The sequence below is a fragment of the Schistocerca nitens genome, chromosome 7, assembly GCF_023898315.1.
Source record: "Schistocerca nitens isolate TAMUIC-IGC-003100 chromosome 7, iqSchNite1.1, whole genome shotgun sequence".
Taxonomy (NCBI): domain Eukaryota; kingdom Metazoa; phylum Arthropoda; class Insecta; order Orthoptera; family Acrididae; genus Schistocerca; species Schistocerca nitens.
The window spans coordinates 632097523-632121932 of NC_064620.1; the positions used below are offsets into that span (position 1 = coordinate 632097523).

The following is a 24410-nucleotide window of genomic DNA, read 5'->3' on the forward strand; positions in this document are numbered from 1 at the left end:
AAATAAAACTAGCAGAGACACATAATGATTTTATTTTTAACATACAAAAGAAACTGAAATAAAACAGAGAAAACTTACAAAACTAGCTTCTCAATGCTACAATGTTCTAACAGAAATGAATATGCAAAAGCAAAAGAAACATTTTTGTAACAACATTTAGGAATCACATTTCATTTGTACTTGATTTTTAAATATTATGAAAAATGAAAATAAACTAAATTACTTTCTTGTGATGATACAAAAGTCAGTACATTAACACGACATAAAACTAAGGGTAATTTACATAAGAGTAAACAACAGTTTAATTAATGAAATTCTCATACTTAACTGGCTGTAAAGGGCACTTTTATCTAATAGGAACTATTGAGTATTCACTAAAAATATTTTGAGTAAGAAAAATTTGCTGGTTGTAATAAATAAGGAAAATGGCACTATCATAATTAAAAAAAAGTTACCGAAATTATGCGCAGGCAACTTTACAAACAAAACACAAATCTTCAAAATTTCAGAATAAGCAACAGAATCATTTTTCTGAGGCTGCACAGACCCATTTTTCATTTCTGCAGGCCTCTCGTACTTCTACAAAATGGGACTTTCTGCATGTATGTATAATGTCTTTATATTTGGCTTTCCTCACTGTCTGTGATATATAGTGCTTTATCAGTCTCAGTTGTATTGGTAGTGAGGATGAAATCAAATTGATCTACGAGTCATAAAAAAATGATAGAATATTATGGAACCCAAACATCCTATTGTAGCAAAGCAAAATAAACAAACATGACTTCGTATTATAACAGCATCTATGAGGATAAACATTTAACAAAGTGGAATTCATTAATTGGTTGTTATTTACTTTGAAACAACGTGACAGTTTGTCGAACATGGGTTCCAATACCATCTTCCAAGCTGTTCCCGAACACCAAATAACTTTGCCAGTATATATTTTGAGGAGTCTTATAAAACAGAACCTGGAAAATAATGTCTGTTGTTAAATCTATCAATTTCCAAGTTTTAGAGTGTTTCATTTCTTTTTGTGGAATGTTGATAGATAACAAATTTCCAATCTTTGGAAAGAGTATTACCAGTGGCAGCTCAGTTTGTACTCTACACAGTAACACCAGTTCACAAAGAAAGAAATGAGAAAGGCAGTCCAGGAGCTTACACCTCTCACAGCAATATTTTAGTGACCTTATACTCCAAACTGCAAATGAAAGCAGCAGTGTGGGACACACTGACATTAACATTAAACTCTCCAGTTACCTTGTCAACAATCAGAAAACAAAGAGAGGAAATAAACTCAAATACAAGATGCTCATTACACATTACATCATCTGTCTTTAATGAGCAAGAGTCTGCAGGAGGCTGATACAATTTTTCACATCTAGTGTACTTGAAAATACCTTCTTACATAATTTTCTCTTCTCAGCCCTGCATCCTAATTCCTCTGCCTTTTTGAATGCAACTCTAATGATGTCAGTAGAAATTCCTCCCAATTTTGCTGCATTAAAACCGTATGACTTTGGACACACACCTTTCACAAACTTGTACAAGAAGGTCACCATCTCCTCTGTAGGATCATCTGCACCTTCATTTTCAACAGCACAAGCCTCGGAAAAAGAAAAGAAAGCAACAAATTATAATGGTGAACATACAATAAAGACACAAGGAGTATTACATCAACATAACAAAACAGAAAGCAAATACAGTAACATTTGTGAGTATTGCAACACTTTATAATTTATGCCAAAAATAGATACTACATTTTTAGGTTTTAAGGGGCTCCGGAAAGGCTCAAAATCATGAAAAGTTCAATTTTTACTGTTTTGCGTTTTCTGAATCTGCAGACTATTACCTTTTAATAGATATATAATTTATTCAATTCCGAAGACTACAACTATTTTTAAATTTTTTTTGAAATGTGTTCTACATGGGCGTGACCCACTGTGGCGCTGTTAAACTGCTGTCAAATGGTGTTATTATTAACGTCCGTGTTCATCAGGTACATTTTAGTGATGTGAGATAAAGTATGTGTTGTGGCTAACCTGTGATGGTTCAATATATATCGCTGGTTTGATTGTCGATTGTTTCATGTTTATTTACTCTGTCGTTATCTCGAAAATATTCGTAATTAATTCTGTTTCTTGAGTCTCTGTTTTGTTGAAGTATAATAATGAGTAAAAGTAAAGTTATTAGAAATCCTCTGAAGGCTTTTAAGACAAGGAGAAATGTTGGAAAGCCAAAGGTATGTGTTATTACTGTAAACAATAAAGACGATGAAAATCCCCAACATAGCTTGTGTCCCAAAGAAGAAGACAGTTGGTGTAAATATAACAAAGGATTGCTAACTGGTGAAGTGTACACTCATAAGCATAGTCTGCCTCATGCAATAATGGAGGTGATAAAACCTATTTTCAGAGACTTAGCAGCACCTGAACTGTTGAAAAAGTGTATTCACGGAAAAACTCAAAACCCCAATGAAAGTGTAAATAGTGTTATATGTTCAAGAATCCCCAAGACTGTATTTGTTGGAATAGAAACACTTCACTTTGGTGTGTATGATGCTGTTGCGACTTTAAATGATGGCAACATTGTAAGGTGCAAGGTATTTAGAAATATGGGAATGAAGATAGGTTCTAACATGGTACGAGCGATGCTTGCTTTAGACAAGGAACGCCTTTGGGCTGCAGACAGGGCTGTAAAGAGTCTAGAAATACAAGCAAGAGTAAACAGGAGGAGGAACAAGAGGAAGCTGGAGGAGGAGTTTGCAGAGGATGAAGATAATCCATCCTATGGACCTGGAATGCACTAAAAAGTTAATCCAATCTTTGTCGCTCGATTCCCAAAACTTTTATTTTCTCATACTAATTACATGTTTTCTAAGGATCTTCCAAACATATTTGTTTCAAACTTTCAGTAAATGTTACACAGTACCTTCTGCATAATTTAACACAGCCTTTTTTCCAAAAAACTGTATATTTTTGAATATATAAATAAAAAATTGCAAAAAAATGTTGTGAATTTTCATTACAATTGAAAAAAATCATCTTTAATAATTGAACTAAAATTTTGTAAAATCCCTGTGTTAAGTTGTAGCCCATATTCCAATAAATAATCTGTAAAAAGTTCAACTTCCTACCTCAAATACTTTGTGAGGAAAGATGTAATTTATATGCGTTATTTTAACATTGCAAGTATAGGGCGTTCCGGAGCCCCTTAAGTAATATAATTTCTGAGAAGTTATGTGCCCAAGATCTGAAGGGTACACCCATGTCCACATTTTTTTGGTAGCTACACAAATTTGTCATTTTTAGCATCAACAGACAAAGAGCATTACACAAACAGGGTACACACTAGCCTACTTTATGCACCATAAGCCAAAGAGAGGCAAAAAACTAGCTTTAAGGTGTACCATTCACATACACTGTGGCATAACAATGTTCTTGTCCACAACTTGCACACCATAAAAAGCTTCTCAATTCTGTGGTTAAAAACTTTTAGGCCAACCAGTGTCTTGTGTGATTTGCTTCTTGAGTTATTCTCTTTTTCTAGAGTCGAAACTATGTTTTTCAATGGCAAGTAATACTTATGACAAAATTCAGACTCAAAGGAGCAGCACTAACACATAAGCACTTGCACAAGCAGTATAATTTCTACTTTGGTAGTTTTGTATTTTAAAATCTTACTAACGTTCTCGTATTTCAAAGAACACTCACACTTGCTTTTGCACTGGGGTACAAGCTAAAGAAAGTATTTTTCAACAGCTGGCCAGAGTTCCAAAAAGCCTCTCTAGAGCTGGTTCTACTGTCAGTTGTCTATAGATAAGGCGTTTCATAAATCAATAACTCACTAGTTTTATATGTAATTGTATTTTTTCAAAATTTTCCCAACAAGATGTTTGGCCACCAAAAAAATTATAGAGAAATGAGATAATGTCCAAAGCATTTTCACCAGTCTTGTAATCATTTATGGAATGCATTATGGGTTATGTTTATGTTACATGTGCCACCATCAGCCAACTGTTTTCTTCCTAACAGGAGCAAAGAATCATTCATAAGACGATTCACAGTTTTGTTACTATTGGTTGATAACAATTATCATCAATAACTTGGAACGAAAACGCTGGGCGTTATTGAAGTCTTAATTTAACTAACAGTAAATATCACTAGTGGTGCCTTTAGCAATAAAGAAAGTCTGCAGTTATCGTGTCATAGTAATTTGTTTGGAATCAGGTCAGTATTTAATTACAGTATGAAACTCTTTCTTCGAGGCTGCATTCACAGTTTCATAAAAACAAAGAGAGAAATGTGCTCATCCAATATCATCCACTTTTAAAATATGGAGCTAAAGCATCAAATATTAAATATCCTGCCTTTCTTCTACTGAACACTGCACAGTACGTTTCACATCTTCACAAGCTGGCTGAACAGCGAGGTTCCCTCCAGTCATCCTCAAACGCCAGGTCGACTCTGGCCTAAAAGCAGCTTTAACAGGATAAAGCTGAATCTATGGCGTAGGTCTGTGGGGTGTAATTGCACCAACACTCCTACATTCAGGATGGACAGAAGACAAATATAGCTGTGAAGAACTCACTTTCACTTTACATTGTTCTCTGAGCTTCCGAGTATAGGCATGTTCCTCTATAGCACTACAGTCCCAAGAAACTGAAAATTTCTGGCTTAAACTGAGATTTGTTTAAGATCTTCATGATCACTTGAATAATATTTCCAATATAGAGCTCAAGAAACATTCTTTGGTGCACATGATTGTTAATCAAGTTATAACTCAGAGCTTTCTCAATGGTACTTTTTAATCCATCTGCCACATAAAATGTTACTTTACTGCCTACAAACCCTTTTCCATATGATGTAAATCTTTTTCAAAAAAGGCCATGGTATAAAACTGACTTTATAGACCAAAATTGAAAAATACAGACTGAAACTGACCAATCAGTAAAATGTTATATTTCATAATATTGTTAATATTCTAACCTGGCCTTTTAATTAATTCAATCTGAAAAATATTCACTTTTACTTATTTTACTGAGCATCTTCCATCCCTGTATACTGCTTATGAGCAAACACTATGTAGTAATCTAAATACACAACTGAAAGGCAAGTAGTAATTCCAGTAAAACTACAGGGAAAGAAACATGACTACAGCACAACACACTAAGCAGAACTACAGTAAAACTTCATTTATACGTTTTTCACTTATACGTTATTCTCACTTACACTTTTTTCTCCCATATCCCGGCAAAAATCCACAGTGTGCACAAGTTATGATGCAGTATTTCAGAGCGGGTTGCCGGGAAGTGGATTGGTAAGGTCAATATTAGACTATAATAAAACTTTCATAGTATAACAAGGAACTTTGTCAAAGTTAGGCATTGGTCAAATTTTCTTTGATCAAATCTATCGCCTCGCCTTAGATTTGATGAAAGGAAGTGTTCATCTTATGTTTACTGCATGGAGAAATCAACTGCTTGGAGTGCTAGCATCGCTGCAGGTGCCTGACACACGATGTTTATCAGTATGACTCCCAAATTTACATGGTGCTTAGCATATATAATGAAATTGATAGAAATATTCGAGGCAGATGAAGCACTGTGTACCTTACAACATCCCAAATACAAAAATATGATAGGGGGGGAAAAAAAATTGTAGATGCTATTAGCCATGACGTACGGCCAGGATATACCCCCGACAATATAAAGGAAAAATTCTACAACTTCTGTGCAAATAAAAATTTTTCATGACTGCTGTAAGTATTAAATTTATTTGCCTTCACATATTCCTCCTTCAGTGGGTTATAAATAGCGCCAAACATTTCTGGTATTATTTTCGTCAATCTGCACTACAGCATTAGAGTGGTACTGTAAACCAGAGTAGCTAGAAATCACAGTATTATGGTAAATCTGTCTTTTGTGTATGTAGCATTTCCGAGGAGTGTGTTCAGCTTCATAATATGAGAAGCCACTTTCTTGAGCACATGCCGAAATGTACTCTCGACCATTTTCAAAGGGATTTTCATGCGACTTTACGTCCTCAACTTGTAGCTCCCATAGCCAATTTTGTTGTATATCTTTTGCATTTTGCCGTGAAGTCCATGGCTTCACCCAAGTAAGTTTCCTTTCCTTCTGCTTCTCTTGCAAATGCAATGACAATGCAATTGCAGAGCATGCCATTGTGGACCCAGCATAATTGTACTTATGGCATCGGTGGCCTAGTGTGTTGATGTTGGCAACGACCATTCATTTCTGGAAATTCATATCACCACAAAGTAAATAATTAAATTTGCTCTTGCTCTGTGGTTGACAGATTCTTGCATGTACCTTCGTCCACTCAGTAAATTAGTTATACTCGCAAAATGAACATTTCATAAAAAAACATCTGCATTATACGAAGATGGTGTTGCCAACTTCACCACACTACACCACCAATGCCAGAAGTAAAATTGAACTGTAGAGAATAGTATTAAGTTGTCGTCGGCCATTATGAAGGAACTTTGACGAAATATTTGATGACAGTGTAATACCCGCTTTTGCACCCGTCGAAGATCATTGTCAAAGAAAATTTGATAGTATAATATCGGCCTAAGCTTCATTTATTAACACGGAAGCAAGCTGCCAACTAGAAAATCACTTTGTCGCGATCATCTGAATCCAACTAACATTTAATTTTTAATGTGACAGACTTGCGACTGGTTTTATAGATTGACAGATACGCAACAACAGTATAAACTGGAATAATAGGGTCGTCACAAAAACCAGATGTTATACAGAGACTGTACAGTACTGGAAAGTACAGTATAATGCGATGGGAATGGAAAGTTTCCCTCACGATCAGGAAATTTGCGAAGCCCCATTGTTTTAAGAATATTGTTACACTTCCCACAAAATACACTAGTAACAATAAATTGTGGATTATGACAAAAGTTTTCAAAAGCTGGCTTCGAAGTGTCAATGGGAAAATGGGTGCTGCAGGCTGGAAGATTTTATTGTTTGTAGACAGGTGTGGAGCACATCTTCCCCTTACTTCCTATATAAGAAATTTGACCGTGGAATTGTTTCCAGCGAATTGCACGATTGAGCTCCAGCCACTTGACGTTGGAGTAACACACATTTTCAAGTTGCATTACCGCAAAATGCTGTGCAGCATGCCATCAGGTGTGTAAACATAAAAAAAAGGAAGAAATGAAAATAAACACCTGACAGGTACGATTTTTACTTGGCATTTATTTCATGTTGTGCTACCGGAGCCAAAGAACACTTTGTTGTGCTACCAGAGCCAAAGAACACTTCGAGAAATTATTAATGAATTTGTTTCTACCGATAGGCAATGCACTACACTGCAGCTTCATAGCACATAGTTTCAGACGATACCATGCGGAACTGTTTACGAAAAGCCGTATTTGGAAATGTAGTCCATGATCAGGGTGGAAATAATAATACTGACGATATTTCACATAATGAAGAAGAATGGAATCGACTTGAAGAGCAGGCATCACTTGAGGATTACGTGAACGTTGATGAAAACCTCGTCATTACAGAACCCATGACTATCACTGAGATAGTTCAATGTGCATTGCGTGACATGGATGAGGAAGAAACTCACAATGAGGGTGATACAGAAGAGCCTGAGCCGTGATATTTAACAATGCAGTACACACGTTAGAATTACTTAAACAATTTGTGATGCGCCAGAATGTTTCTGACGAAATAATGACAGAGTTATCCCGTTCTGAGGGTACAGTGTATGCTATTGCTGCGTCAAAGAAAAAACAAGCAAAAATTATGGACTTCTTTTTACGAAATGACATTTTCTTCTGTGTAGAGGTTTACATTTTTCTTTATATCTCTGTTAAGTATGGTACCTAGTAAGCCTATGTAACTTTTGTAGAATGTTTTTCTTTTTAATTTACTGGATTTTTCATTTTTGTTTACCGATTAATCTGCATGACTGCAAAAAGGTAGTGCTCACTTACCATGTGTGCGAAATATATATCAGACATATCCTTGAAACTATCAACCAAAAGATGATAATGTGTTGAGAAAATTGTTCGGCATTTCATTTTCCTTAGTCTATTTATGACAGCACATGCCACTGCACACCCATCATAAGTAGATGTACCTCGACCTGGAAAATAAAATGTTCAAATATAAATGCAGGAAGAAAGAAACAGTTTTTATTTATATTGGACCTCTGGGTCAATGACATTGGGTCACAGAATATATTACAACATATCCCCTATTATGAAAAGGCTAGTTGCTAGTCAGCGTATTGTGGAGATGCTGAGTCACAGATAGGCACAATAAAAAGACGGTCAAGCAAAGCTTTGGCCAAACAGGCCTTCAACACACACACACACACACGTACACCCATGTGCGCGCGCGCGCGTGTGTGTGTGTGTGTGTGTGTGTGTATAAAAGAATGAAAACCACAATGACAAGACAAGAATTTACTTCATTTTACCATTCTAAACAATGCTTACAGAAGAAAAGATGTATCAGCCACTTTAAAGTAGCACTCTCTTTGAATGATTCAGAACACCAAATATCACCCAAATTAGAACAGATGGATAAGATGAATTAACACTACGTGTAACTTCACAAGACCAATGTATGCTTAACCTTAGAACACACTTTAGTGACTTACAATTACAACAACAAAATCAAGTGAATCTGAGCAACATTGTCTGCATTCCATTCATTTAAATGATGTATAATCCCGCAAGAAAACTATATATAGGTACTTATGTGTGGACAAGAAGTTTACCAGAAGAAAAGTCTTCAAACTGTGTTTTAAAGCTGAAGCTTACTGAACATATACGTTCAAAATGCTTACCGTTATTGACCACAAATCTCATAGGTGAGCTGATTTACTGTGCTGCTGGTGCAAAAACGTGGAAGTCATTAAACAGCACTAATAAGCTAAAATTGTATTCTTGACATGCCCTCATTGCTTGAAGTCATATGGGATAACATTTTGTGGCAATCAAGTTCAGACAGAAAGAAATATTTCAGCTTAAGAGTCATTCATTCACCTCATACATGCTATTAATTCTCGAAGCTCATTTGAAGCTCTGTTCCACTAGCTGCCAACCCCTGCCGGTAAACAATATAGAGTGTGGCAGCCATGGTCGGATGCTGTGTGTCCTCCATTGTACTGAGCTGTGTTGTATTTCTTTTCAACTGAGTGGTGACATCATTCCAGATCCAACACAGATGTTGCCAATGACTACTATACGAACATGACGGCCTGTTAACTGTAATAATGTGCAGTAACAGATGTTAAATGTGGCAAAAATGGAGTGCTGCGACTAGGAAAAGCAGCTCAATAAACTCTTCAACCTGATTAGACAACTAGATAGATTTGCTGTGCACACTGGCAAAGGCAACAAGCAGTGCTGTCTGATGATGATTAGGTAATTTTCCACATCTCATCCTACTGAACTGCCCAGACCTTCTGTTAAGGCAAGGTCAAGTGTTAACAGAATCCTTATAGGTTCACTTTGCTGTCCATCCGTCTGTGTCTGTCTGTCCGTCCATTAAATGTCCTTTTCTTCAACAAATGATATATGTATCAAGTTGAAATTTGTGTCACACACTAAGGTCTAGGGCCCCTGGCTGTGGTGGAAAAAAAAAACTGAAGCTTCTAAGTCAATGCAATCAAAAGATATGGCCATTTATGTGACATATTTTGATACGAACTCATCAAAATCTACAGAATGCCTTCACGTTGACCTAGAATCATGAATTTTGGCTAGAGCAAGATTTCATGGAAGAATGAAATTTTAAAAATCCAAAAATTGGTAATTATACCACACAAAAAAATAAAAAATTGTCCTTTGTTAGCAACTTCAAACTTGAAATTAAAACATTCTCGAAAGTCTTGTAATTTCTGGTACCAATATCTTGCCAGTATCAAATGTCAGTACCAGTGAAAAATTGTCGAGATTTTTGAGACCCGGGATGGATGATCATGTTTGGTTTGTGGGGCGTTCAACTGTGCAGTTATCAGTGCCCGTACAAATTCCCAACATTTGCTCAGTCCAATCTTGCCACTTTCATGAATGATGATGAAATTACGAGGACAACACAAACACCCAGTCCTTGGATGGATGAACTGTTTAATACATAATTAAATTTGAATGTAACCCTCAGAGAATGAGTCCTAGTTGCACTTAGCCAATTGTTATTATTATTATTATTATTAAGTTTTGCAAGCCATGAAGTCTCTCTGGTGCAGAAAATACAATTTGGAGCTAATTTGCACTGTCCTTGCGAGTAATTTTCTGGTCTCAATATTGTGTTATTGACTTTGTCTGACGGTGCTCTAATGATGTGTCCAGTATCTTGTTCACTGTAAATTGTAAATTTCATCATCAAGTAGTATTTTCCAGTCATTAGTACTGCTGTCCCTAATAGGTTCAAGTGTTTTACAGTAAAATATACTCAATTCCCCCACCCCCCTCCCCTGCTGCTGCCATCCCTCCCTTTTCTGGCTGGGGGTGAGATGTGAAAGTCTACTTAAATCTTTAAATTAAGACTGGTACAATTAATGATTTACGTATGTACAATTTAAATTTCATAGAAACTAACTTCCTTTTGATGACTCTGGTAAGACAATGACCACATCTGTTAGCCTTCCGAATGCATGGTTTCTGTTAGGCTTAAATGGAATTGTACATCACATGTGAAGTTCAGACGTAGTCCTCGAAAAACATTTCGACCTCTAATAAGTTGTTGTTTATTAAACTGTCCAGCCAAGTCAATATCAATAGCCTTCAAGGCACGATACACAGGAACGCTGCGCCGCCAGCGACGACGGTAACCACGTCGCAGAGGCATTGCTGCGGCACGTTAACAAATATGAACATAGCAAGCCAACGCCCAGCGAAACCCAGAGCTATGCGTCCGCACTCCTCGACGTTCGCAGAGCGAATGACGCTCCGTGCTGCAGCGCAGCTGGAGCTGTCGGCACTTATCGTGACGTCAACGTCCGGCCAGAGCGAGCGCGCGCGCCTTATCAGCGTCTTGCGCAACCTGCCGGAAGCGAATTATTCTGCAACATGCTCCTAGTAAAACTAGGGACAAGGCTGACAAGATAAAAAAATTCATTGGTCTTTGTGAAAGGTGTGTTATTAGTTTGTAGTACATTTCTGTGTTCTTTGAGAGCTTTAAATTAATTTTCATTGTTAGCTAATAGAACAATGTTTTCAAAATATGCTCTTCAGTTGTGTTCCATTTTGTAATAATTTTATTTTTCAATTACTTGGCTAATTATGATATTAAATAAAATTGGAGGCAGTGAAATCCTAGGTTTGACCTCAAAATCTTCACAAGAGTTTGTTTGCAACTTTAATTGTATATTTTGAGCTAGAAGTGCAAGATTTTATTAAATTCATCAGTTTGTTACAGGAACCACACTGTCTCATCAACTTCTATAAATATTGCCTATTAATAATAGCAGAGGTTTTCTTTTATTCTTAAATCCATTAAAGTATACGGTAATCTTGACTGAATTCATACTTCTTTTTATCAACATCCTTAACATATGTAAAGTGTGTCCCTCCTAAGAGGCATAAGGCTTCTCCATTGCTTCAGAAGAATCTGCAATTTCATTTTAGCAATGTGTAGCTGGAGTCAGCTCAAACAAACATTGCCCATCACATCTTTTACGTGATGCTCTGTGTCAACGGAAAGCACCAAATTGTTTCCGGTTAGAAACAAAATGATTTATAAGTGGGATTTTATATGCCCATTCAATAGAGCAGTCTAGTGAGATACTCGTTTTATTGCGAAGTATTAACAGGAACAGTAAAATAACAAGAATAACCAGTACTCTAGCACGGATGGGACCACCCCAGCCTGCGTCAACTGCTACCGCCACAAAGCAGTGTTGCTTAGTTACTGCTGGAGTACTTGTCACTCTTTACTTTTTACTATCCCTGTTAATACACACAGAGAAAAATAATACCGCAGAAGACTAATCCGAGACTGCTCAATCAAACGAGCATGAAAAATTCCACTTTGAACATTTTGTTCATAACAAGAAACCAAATGGTGCTTTCCATCAACAATGGGCATTGCGTGAAAGGCATGGTGAGCAGTATCTGTTTGGGCTGATTGCAGCTACACATTGCAAAAAATAAAATTCAAATATCTGCTGAAACAAGAGAGCAAATACACCCGATTACTTGTAGACTTGAAGGACAGACAACTCAAATATTAGCCACTGTGGGCCTGCTTCTTCTGTACCCACAACGGACATTGTCCACGGAATCTCAGACACATTAATGAGCCAAAACATTACGACTGCCTGCTCAACAACACGGTGGCCCGCCTGTACGATGCAGTACAGCAGCTTTACGATTCCCGCAAATTACAGGCAGGTGGGTCGTGTGCAGTGCTGGCATCCGATAATGTACCGTGTGGGTCCAATCGGGTCCAAATCAGGCGAGTTTGGTGCCCCAGGCGTCAATGTGAATTCACTATTGTGCCCCTCAAACCACTGTTGCACCTCAGCCTCATAACTCCGACAGGTATCCAGCTGAAAGATGCCTTTGCTGTCAGGTAACATGTCGAGCACGAAGGGTGCACATGGTCCACAATACTGTACACTTACCCCACAGCTGTAGTGATGCCTTTGATTACTACTACAAGTCCTACAGAAGACCACACAAATGTTCGTTATAGCTTAATTCTGCACTCAATAGCCTGCATACGGTGCTCGTTTTGAGCAGCCATTCACATGAATGAATGGTTATCTGCGCATCATCCTGGTCTAAGAAGAAATGTGAATCATCTAATCAGATTGGCTCTTAGTCTAATCTCGACGATCCTTTGCCCGCTGAAAATCTAATCCGCGATATCATTCGATTGGCACAAAAACACGCACAGGTCGTCAGCAGTAGAGACCGATGTTCGACAAAGTGTGTGTACAGTGCGGTTTGAAACACTTGTGCCTAGACCGGCACTGTAATCTGTTGTCATATGTACCACAGATCACTGCCTATCCTGCTTTACAGAGCAGGTAAGTGTCAGGCTCTATGTTCTGTGAGGAGGTTCTGACATCCAAAATCCTGTCGTCTACTCATAGTGTCACCATCTTTTAACCATTTTCCAGCTGTGCTCACAGCAGTGTCACACGGGACTGTGGAAAAGCTTCACTGTTTCCAAGACGCTTGTTCTCAGACATGGGCCTGATGATTCTGCCCCTCGATCAGTCGCTTTTGTAGGTCTATCATTATATTTAAAACAGGAAGCAGAATAAATCTTGTTTGATGACAACACAAGCATTTTTATAAAGCTGAACACAGAATCATCAAATAGTAAATGCTGTTTTTCTGAAAGTTACTGAATGGTTTTGCACAAATTGGCTATATTTCAACTTTGAAAAAACACAGCTTACCCAGTTTTGTGCTGTCAAAAGTATTTCACCTCCTTTTAACCTACTATACCAACAAGACAGAAGAAACAGGGTAGAAAATTCTAAGTTCTTCGGCATCCATATTGTTGAAAACAAACTGGAAAAACCATCTACTAGACCTCCTAAAATGCTTATAGGTTTGACTACTTTTGCCATAAGAATAACTGCCAACTTTGGGGATATAGAAGTCAGTAAGTTGAGATATTCTGCATATTTTTATTCACTAACAGGATAATATTCTGAGTAACTCCTCACTTGAGCAAAAAGTAATTAGAATTGTGAGTCGTCCACACATGTACATCTTGCAGGTATCCCTTTAAGCAGCTTGGAATATTAACCACAGTGTCACAGTATCTTTATTCACTTATAAAATTTATTACCAACTATCGATCTAATTTTGAAAGTAACAGATATTCATAAGTACAACACTAAAAGCAAAATTAATCTGCTGTATCCTTTAACGAACCTAATCTTGGCACAAAAAGGGGTGAAATACACAGCTATAAAACTGTTTCAAATTCTACCCACGGAAATAGAATGGCTGACAAACAGCCGAAGTGTTTTCTAATCCAAATTAAAGAGCTTTCTTCTCAACGATTCCTTCTACACCATAGAGAACTTTAAATATTTTTTATTTAGTTGTATACAACTTTCTGTGTCTCTTCTGTTGACATGTTCAACAACATAACATTTTTTATGAATCTGATCTCTGCAACAAGTAAATAACTAAAAATTGGGGAATGCTTCCCAAAAAAGGGTGGCAGGAGGGAAATTAAATATCTCCTGCGGACTAATAGGCAATGCAGCATCTGGTCCAGAGCAGGTGCAAAAGGCGCCTGTATCCCATGTTTGGAGTGACTTTCAGAATTGCCGAAAGTAAAGGACTAGCACTGCAGAATATTTTCCCTGCATAATGCAGTCTTCATTTTAGATGCAAAATACGGCTTCCTCTCAAGTTAATCAATAACCAGATGCAAACAAGTCCCATGTTTGGCTCTATGGGGAGATGGGTATGGGATGTGGTGTGGAGCAACTTTAAAAGGAGACACTATATGTTAAGAAGAAGGATGATATAGAGTTTATAACATCCCATTGATGGTGAGAACATTAGAGATGGAAATCAAAACAAGGATTAGTACTTGGAATGTCAAACACCGCTAATGGAGAAAAACTAGAAATTCTTAAAAACAAGATTGAAAAGAATAATATGGCCCTGTTAGGGGCTGCTGAGGTAAGATGGAATGGAGGCACAGAATTGCAGTAAGATGAATACATAATGTACTACTCCCCAGGACAAATAAAAGGATAGAATAGAGCAGAGGTGATTATGACAAAGGAAATGGCTAAATGTGTGGAAAATGTAGACTATGCAAATAATGGGGTTATCAGTGTAAGACTGAAAGGAATACAGAACATTCTGATTATCCAGGTGTATGCCAACTTCAGGACTTTGACGACCAGTTCACAGGAGAAACATGTAACATAACAGAGGAAATCATGGAGAAAAATCAAGGGTGCTACAAAATAGCAATGGAGAACTAGAATGCCATTGTGAGACAAGGGAAGAACATAAGCATAATAGGTTGTCATATTCTTAGGGGGAGGAATGATAGAGGTGACTGGTTTACTGACTTCTGCGTGGTAAGGCAGCTAGTAGTGACAAATATATGGTTCAAAAATCACAGGAGAAAGATCTACACCTGGAAATCACCAGACGATAAATACCGAATCCAAACTGATTTTACACTGATGGAAATCCAGAGATGGTATAAAGAAGGTGCACACATTATCAGATACAAACATTACTAATGACACTTTACTTTTGAAAATAGGGGGGCTGGAGAATGTCACTCTGATGAAGAAGTGGGACATAGAGAAGATAAGATCAGAGAGAGAGAGAGAGAGAGAGAGAGAGAGAGAGAGAATTACAGAAATGACACCACATTTCAGGTCAAAGAACCAAACGATAATGTCAAGGAGTACTGGTATAATCTGAAAGATGTAATCAAAAAAGTAAGTAAATGGGAAAATAGCAAAAAAACAGGGGTTACACAGAAAATGATTTCCAAGATGGAGGAAGAAGAAAATTAAAAAAACCAAGAACAATGAAGATACAAGAAACAAATACCATAGGCGGTATTAGAGAAACAGCATGACAGGAAGAAATGGCTAAAAGAAGAGTGTGACAGAACTGAAGAACTGGAGAGGAAGGAAATATATGATTTACAATACACAATTTGCAGAAAGGATAAGAAGGAGAAGAAGAAAAAGAGAAAACAAAATGGAATCAAAACAGATGAGATGTGGCACTAGTACGGAAATTCTCAGTAAAGTAAAAAATATAGCATACAAAGACCATGACGGCGTCCTCCAGGGATGGAAAGACTATTTAAAAGAGCTACATGACACACATCACAAACCAACAACTCTGGAACTTGAATTCTAGAACAGTGTGTATGATGAGAAAGGACCACCAATCATAATATAAGTAGTAAAAGTGCAATTGCAATAAAAAATCGTAATGCAGTAGGTACAGATACTAAACTGGGAGAAATAGTAAAATGTCAAGTAAGAAGGAATAAGAGAAATATTGATGTTATTCAACAAAATATATGACAGCGGTGAATGGCCAGAGAACTTTTTGACAACAGTAATGATTTCAACAACAAAGAAACCGTGAACCAAGAAGTGCAGTTGGCACAGGACAATTAGCTATCATTGCACGTGCAGCCAAAGTTATATTATAAATCATTTATGAAAGATTGGACAAGGTAATGGGGGAGAATTTGGATGTGGACCAATTTGGTTGCATATGGAATACAGGTACAAGACAGGAACATGACTGTTGCCAGTTTTGGGGGAGAGATTTATTGAAAAAGGGAGATGTATATCTTTTATAGATCTGGAACCTATGTGATCATCCGAATTTAAGTTATTCATAATTGTAATCATTAAGTATTTAGTAGAGTTTATAGCGTTTAATTTTGTGGTGATTGTGTAAGAGAAATTTAGCAGATTCTTTTTAGTGTTCATGTGATTGACTTCAAACTTTTCATAATTTACAGTCAGTTACCATTTTTGATCATCTGATGACATTACAAGATCATAAATGGCTGCATCACTGCAAACAATCTAAGACGGCTGCTCAGTTTATCTCTTAAATCAGTTCTGTATATCAGGAGCAACAGAGGGCCTGTAACACTTCCAGATATTGCTTCTGTTACCTTTCTGATAGAAAATCACGAATCCAGTCATGTGACTGAGACAACACCCACCCAGCATGCAATTGATTAGAAGCTGCTTGCGAGGAATGGTGTCAAAACCCTTTTATAAATCTAAAAATATGAAATCAATTTGATGTCCCCGGTCAATTGCAGTACATTACTTAGTGAGAATGAAGAGCTAGTTGTGTTTTACAACAACAATATTTCCTGAATCCGTGTTGGCTATCTGTCAATAAATTGTTTTCTTTGAGGTAATTCATAATGTTCGAACACAATATATGTTCCAAAATCCTGCAGCATATCGACATTAATGATATGAACCTGTAATTTAATGGATCATTGCTACTACCTTTCTTGAATATTTGTGTGTCTTGTGTAACTTTCCAGTCTCTGGGTAAGGATCTTTCTACAAGTGAGCAGTGACTTAAGAAGTGACTTAAGAATGGAGCTACTGTATCAGTATACTCTGAGATCTTAAGTGTTTTAAGCTGCTACATTACACCGGCGTTGTCTACTTCTAAGTTACTCAAGTCAGCAGTTGTTCATGATTCGAATTCTGGAACATTTACTACTTGAATTATAGAATAATCACTTTTGTCTTCTTTCGTGGAGGAATTTCAGAAAACTGTGTACAGTAACTCTGTTTTAGTGGCGCTGCCATCGATAACATCACTATGGTTATTGCACAGCAAATGTATTAATTGCGTCTTGCTGCTGGTGTACTTTACGTACGACCAGAATCTCTCAGTGTGTTCTGCCATATTTCGAGAGTGTTTCGTTGTGGGAACTACAAAAATTAACAGCAGGACAGCAATAGTGAAAGTGGCATTTATTAAGAAAAGGCGAATTTTTTTTGCAGAAATATGGGTAAAGATTTGAAGAAAAGACAAATGAACTGTTTAGTATGGAGTGCCCCTCTGTATGGTGCAGAAACGTGAACAATGAGGAAGAAACATTGAGCGCAGCTGGAGGCTTCGAGGTGTAAAAAATGAAGAGGTACTGAGAAGAGTGGGAAAGCAAAGGCAGTAGTGAATATAATAAAAAGAAGGTACTGAAACTTTGTTGGACATTCACTAGGAAAGAAGGAGAGGCTTAGAAAAACAGTCTTAGAAGGGTACGGGGAAGGGAAGAGCTTTCAGACCCTGGATGATGTGATGGACAATGCTCACACACATAGAAAATGGGGATGCAATGGATCTGCTAACATGGCAAAAAATGTATGACAATGACGATCATGAATAGTCTTCTGTAGATAAAACAAATTCTTTGTTTCAATAGCTTTCTTATAAACTTTCAGGGACAGTAAAAAAATTACTTGATGATTTGGTTATACAGAATTGTGAAGAATGACATAAAATCCTTCTGAAAACATCAATAGTGATTTTGTGATGAATTCAGATATAAAATTATGAATTTAAAATACAATGCTTTAATACATCAACTAATATGTATTTCATTAGTGACATTCAGAAATTTTTAAATACTTATAGTTTCAAACATCAGGATTAATATTTAAGCATGCAAAACTACCATTGAAAGTTGATAACTCTTCATAAATTAACAGCTTTAATTGTAATTCTCTGGGACACATAGAAGACCCACCACAGTGCACCATTATGGTTCATGTTTAGTGCTGATACTAGGCCTGATAAGAGTATACAGACGTTTGAAAAGATGCTGCATACTCTTGTGAGACAGTGTTAACAGCATCAGATAAAGTTTGAAAGGGGCATCACAATGAAGCCCCATTTCGCCAGTACTTCAAATTGTGTACTAACCGGATTTATGGTTACAGGTATGAGATCAGGTAATAGCTGGTAGTGATGATAGTACAATACTATGTCATGGACAACCCGAGTTCTCACGTGTTACCTCTTGTGCGACACTATCGTGATGCTATTTTTCGACAGGACAATAATCGACGACATGTGGCACGTGTCTCTACGACCTATCTGTGTGATGCAGAGATATTCCCATGACCGGCAAGGTCCTCGGATCGATCCCCGGTGGAATACATGTGGGAAATTTCACGTGTCAACTCCGTCCCAGTGCCAGTCCCAAATACCAAGGACAAATTACAATAGTTGTGGGCCAGCTTTCTCAGGAGCCAATATGACGACAGTCTTATAACGCTCTTTCCAATTCAATCAGTGCTTGCACCTGTGCCAGGGGAGCGCAATGTCGGAGGGATAGGTGTGCTCATACTGCTGAGTTCTTTGTAAATTTGACCCGATTCTGTAATCACTAACCCCCCCCCCCCCTACTCGACGTGAGAAGTTTATTTTGTTTCCTCTTCTGGGCGCTTCATTTTCTTTGTCAAGCAGTGCATATTATTATTGTTCTAACAACATCCATGTTCTGTGGTGTTATGTTGACAATAAAAATAATCTGGAAATCAAATTTTATGTAAAAATGGAAATGTGTTATGTTAGACTACAAAAAGGAAATGTTGAAAAACCTGAATTGGCAAACCCTTGGTGATAAGACGCCAGTTATCCTACAAAAGTTTCCTTACAAAGTTCCGAGAATGGCTATCGAGTGAACAATCTAGAGATCTTCTTCGTCTCCCTACGTATTGGCCCATATAGGGACCATGGAGACAAGATTAAACTAATTATGGCATGCACGGAGGCAACTGAGCGATGTGTTCTTCCTGTGTTCCTTATGAAATTGGAACAAGAAGAAACCCTAATATGTGGAAAATGCTACGAAGCCTATGCCATGCATTTCACAGTGGTTTGCAGAGAATGTATGTAGGAATGCAAAGGAATTGGGTATTCTGGAAAAGCTTACTATTGAAATTTGGAGGGTACATGTTCCAAGAAGAGTTAAACTTACTTCATCCCAGTACATATACTCCCAAATAACCACACTACTAAAAACAGAGAAAAATCAAGTGCGAAGGGAGGGGAGAATAGTAGTAGTATTAGTACTCTGTGTGTGTGTGTGTGTAACAGTACATGATGATGCGTCCTCTACCACAAGCAGATGGTATGGAACAAATGCATATGTAAATAAGACATTCTTTGGGCAGACTCATGTTTAAAATTTTATCTAATACATTTATTGCAAGTCATACAAACCCAGTTCGTCGACGAGTACCAATGAGTGCTCTGTAGCATGTGCACAGATAGTCGCAGTTTCGCTCAGCTCAATGTAAAATGTGCTCTCTCCGGCCATTGCATCATCTCTCGCACCTATCCTTGTGAAAATTCTGTCAACCAATGTAAGCTCAAATGAGGCAGCTGGAACGTGGCAGCCCTGGAAAAGCAAAACACAAAAAAACTGGTAATAATTCTTAATTGGAATGAAGTCAGCTTTGTAATGTTTCTCCTTATATCTCAAACACTACTAGAAGTTCAACTTTTGCAGATAAAAAAGGAAGAAGAAGAAGAAGAAGAAGAAGAAGAAGAAGAAGAAGAAGAAGAGGGAAAAAGGGGGGGGGGGCAGGGCAAGGCAAGAACAATTTCCTCCTCTTTTCACACCATGACACACAACTTTTTGTTATTTTGTAACTCAATCCAAATGAGAAAGCACTATATAAAAATTAAATACACTCAAATTTGTGAAGATTGCACAACCCAGGAAAAATGGGCCAAATGAATATGTACAACAGAAATGAGCATGCGAGCAAAGAGGTGGCATAACCCAGCAGTCTGTTAAAGCCATCCGTATCACAGTGGAGCACTACAATGTGTGATAGTGCATACTGTAATGTAACAGACTGAGGCTAGCATATTGCTATACAAGATATGTTGGACTGCTAAGCAACACAATACACTTTAGTTCCATAGCATATATTTTGTGTATCATCAAATTTTTGTTTTCGACTTACGTTAATTACTATTAATAATATTTAACATAATACATGGAAATTACTTTAGTAGAATCTTTGTTCAGTCTATGTAAAACAATATCTATAATTGTTTGTGATGTAAACAAAGGCCATATTTATAATAATCGGTAGGACTGAAAAAGGAATTCGTATAAAGTGATATGAAATGTCTAAGGAAACTGTCACAATCGAAAACAAGTGAAAGCCCAAATTAACTGTGTCTAACATTAAATGTAATAGTAATTGTTAAGTATAGTTATGAAGTCATTTTTGGAGCAGAACACACGTGAATTTGTTAAAACTAACAATTAAGAACTGTGTGTAATTGTAAGTCACTTAAGACATAAACTGCCCCTGACAGAGAGAGTTATGCATCCAGAAGGAGAAAAGGAAATGAAATTTCACAGATTGAGGGAATATGTGATATTATTTGAGTGATTATAACATTGAGTTAAATTTACTAAGGACTTGGCAGTACAAGCCCACTTATCAGTAGGATGCTGCACCCCTTCTGGTATGGATAGGTGCACTTATAAAGTTGGTAAGGGTGTCATAAAACTGCTGCATCCTCACCACAGGCCAGCTGGCTCCCATCGGATGCTTTAAACGGTGCTTGACATGGCAGATACTGGTCCCGGGACAGAGCTGACATCCGATGTCGTCCCACAAGTGTACTATCAGGGACAGATCTGGTGATTACGAGAGTCCCTCAACGTCAGAGAGACACACAGCCCGAAAGGCAGGCACTGTCCTGTCGAAAAATGGCAGCACAATACTGTCACACAAGAGGTAACGTAAGAGGACACAAAATGCCAGTGATGTACCGTTGTGCCATTAAGAATTCCCGCAATCACTACCAACTGTGATCTGAAGCCATACCTGACGGCTCCCCACGCCGTGACACCAGGAGTAACGTAGCTGTGCCTCTCCAGCACAATGACAGAATGGAACTTCTCCCTGTCATCGCACACTCGCTGACAGTCGTCATCTGGGGTACACAGAACCAGACTCTGAACAAAATTTGTTGCCATCCACTGACAATCCATTCTTCCCTGTTACAGCACCACTCTGTGTTGTGCTGTTAATAACAGCCTAAGCATGGAACAATAATTCTCTATCCCACTTGTTTCTAGTCTGATCAACACGGTAATCTTCCCTACTGGCGGTCAGCAATGAATTACCGGAATCTTTACAAGTACGGCTGCTCTCTCGTCCCCATGTGGTCTGACATCAGATCACTGTCACATCTAAAAATGTGGGTGTTGCACAGTTGGAACTGCTGGCCAAATAGAAACCAACAATGCAGCCAATTTCCTGGCTGTTGTTGATAATGTGTCATACAAGTATCTGGTATCAACATTCTCTTCACAGGAATCACTTGAAGTCTGATGCTGTTCTCTACCAGGTCTGATAACAATAACACAAATGAAGAAAGCTAATGCATTCTGGTGTACATTCTTTCTGTCTCAGAGAATTGCAGCTCTAATCATTTACATACCCACCAATGATGTGCACATGTATAAAGTGACAATGCCAGCTGTCCACACATTTTGAATGCTTCCCTTTTTCTCATCAGGCAGTGTAAGTTCAGGTAGCTGTGTCCAAACAGTAATATATGTAGCAATATGGTAGCAGTTGGAGTGAGCGATATTTTGGAGTGGCTGTACTGTCTGGAAGTTGTAGTTTTGAAAGCAATATCTTGCCAAAATGCAGTTCAGAAGTTGTTTTATGAATCAACTGCACAAATTAGCTATCAATGAAATCTGACTACTTATTGTGTGAAATATTCTCAAAAGGCAAATCTAGATGCCAGAATAATTCCTACATCATGAACTCGGGCAAATGCAATGACTGGATTTGGAGAATTAGCGACCAATAATAACACCCACTGGATTTGGAGAATAATTAGCCACAAATAATGACACCCACTAAGTATTAACTGTTGATGTAGAATTACCTGTTCTAAAAGATTTGTAATCTGCACTGCAAATAAGCTTCATTAAAAACCAGAAGTACAGGCGATCAATAACCTAGAAATTTGGATTTTTATTAATTTGTTCTCACATCATTATTAACATGAAGAATTAATATAAAAGTTTTCTGGGTATGGTACCATGCCATATTGTATAAAACTACAGCTGGAGAAAACTATAATGTTTCGGCCATGGTTGCAGCGACCTTTTTATGGGTCTACTGGTATGCCACTGCAACCGTGGCTGAAACGCTTGTTTTCTCCAACAGTAGTTTTATACAAAACGATACGGTACCGTACTCAGAAAACTTTTATGTTGACTGACTCAGGCCACAGAAGCCTACACAATCATATTAATGACCTTGTACAAAAACAAATTTTCCCTGTCTTATCTTTCCAGTCTCCCACCACCTCCCAAAGTCCCACAGTCCAGCCACAAAGGAGAATTCCCCTCATAACCCGGTACCATCCAGGACTGGAACAACTGAATTACATTCTCCGCAAGGGTTTCGATTACCTCTCGTCGTGCCCTGAAATGAGGAATGTCCTGCCCACTATCCTTCCCACCCCTCCTACTGTGGTATTCCACCGTCCACCGAACCTACAAAATATACTCATCCAGCCTTACACAACCCCTGCTCCCAATCCCTTACCTCATGGCTCATACCCCTGTAATAGACCTAGATGCAAGACCTGTCCCAAACTTCCTCCTAGCACCACCTACTCCAGTTCGGTCACCAACATCACCTATCCCATCAAAGGCAGGGCTACATGTGAAGCCAGTCATGTGATTTACAAGCTAAGCTGCAACCACTGTGCTGCATTCTATGTAGGCAACAAGCTGCCTGTCAGCATGAATAGCCACCGACAAACTGTGGCCAAGAAACAAGTGGACCACCCTGTTGCTGAACACGCTGCCAAACATGATATCCCTCATTGCAATGACTGCTTCACAGCCTGTGCCATATGGATCATTACCACCAATACCAGCTTTTATGAATTGCGGACGTGGGAACTTCCTTGCAATACAGCCTAGGTTCCCATAACCCTCCTGGCCAAAACCTTTGTTAATCTCTGTCCTCATCCATCCAGCCCTCTCCCTGTTCCCATTTCAGCACCACACAGCCATCATTTCACTGCTACACCCAGTCTTTTTATTTCTCTCCTTCCTACTACTTCTCTCCCCCCCCCCTCCCCACCTGTCTCCTGACCTCTATCTAAACTGCTGTTCGCAGTGTGGTTTCAGTTGCCTGAGACTGCAGCCGTTTGTGCGAGTTGCATTTGCGTGAGTGTGTGCGTGCATGTGTGTGTGTGTCTATTGCTGACAAAGGCCTTAACAGCTGAAAGCTTTAATTGCGTGAATCTTTTTGTTGTGCGTATCAGTGACTCAGCATCTCCGCTATATGGTGAATAGCAACTCTCCTTCTCTAATATTGTTAATTCCATCCTGGAGTTTCCATTGTTTGATTATACTAACATGAAGAATGTTACAGTACACTATGTTCAGACAGTTTGACTTAAGTCTTCTGAGGGCTGCAACAGTGGTGCACACCACACCACCCATTAAACACATCATCCCATTGAGTCGGGTGGCACAATCTACTGCTTTTGTACTAACCTGGTTCAGCCTACACCACAGGTGTTATCACATATCAGATGCCAAATCTGTGGACACACGCTGGTGGTCTGACTCTGTGATCAGAATATAAAGTAAGCTATATATGGTAACAACATTTCACTTTTGCTTCTGTAAAGTCTACTTATTCTGAAAACAGATATTGCATCCTCCACAATCTCAATCCTAGTGGGACTAAACAACAAATGATACTGTAATGGTACTTTCTGTTTTCTTGCTGTGATATCATGTATCGATACCATCCCTACTGGCATATCACATTTGGCAAAGCAATTTTAAGATTCCGACCAACGCTGATAGCTGTCGTGGAAGA

At 38.2% G+C, this 24410-nt stretch overlaps 1 protein-coding gene across 1 annotated transcript in view; it reads right to left on the bottom strand.

Moving 5' to 3' along the window:
• Positions 1–236: 236 nt before the first annotated feature.
• Positions 237–24410, bottom strand: part of LOC126195031 (DNA mismatch repair protein Msh6) — a 321830-nt gene continuing 297656 nt past the window's right edge. Inside the window, exons 25-27 of the mRNA XM_049933475.1 lie at positions 19738–19915; positions 7984–8135; positions 237–1607 (exon numbers count right to left, since the gene is read on the bottom strand). Coding sequence (XP_049789432.1) covers positions 1338–1607; positions 7984–8135; positions 19738–19915 — 600 coding nt within the window. The 3' untranslated portion in view covers positions 237–1337. The remainder of the gene's footprint in view (positions 1608–7983; positions 8136–19737; positions 19916–24410) is intronic.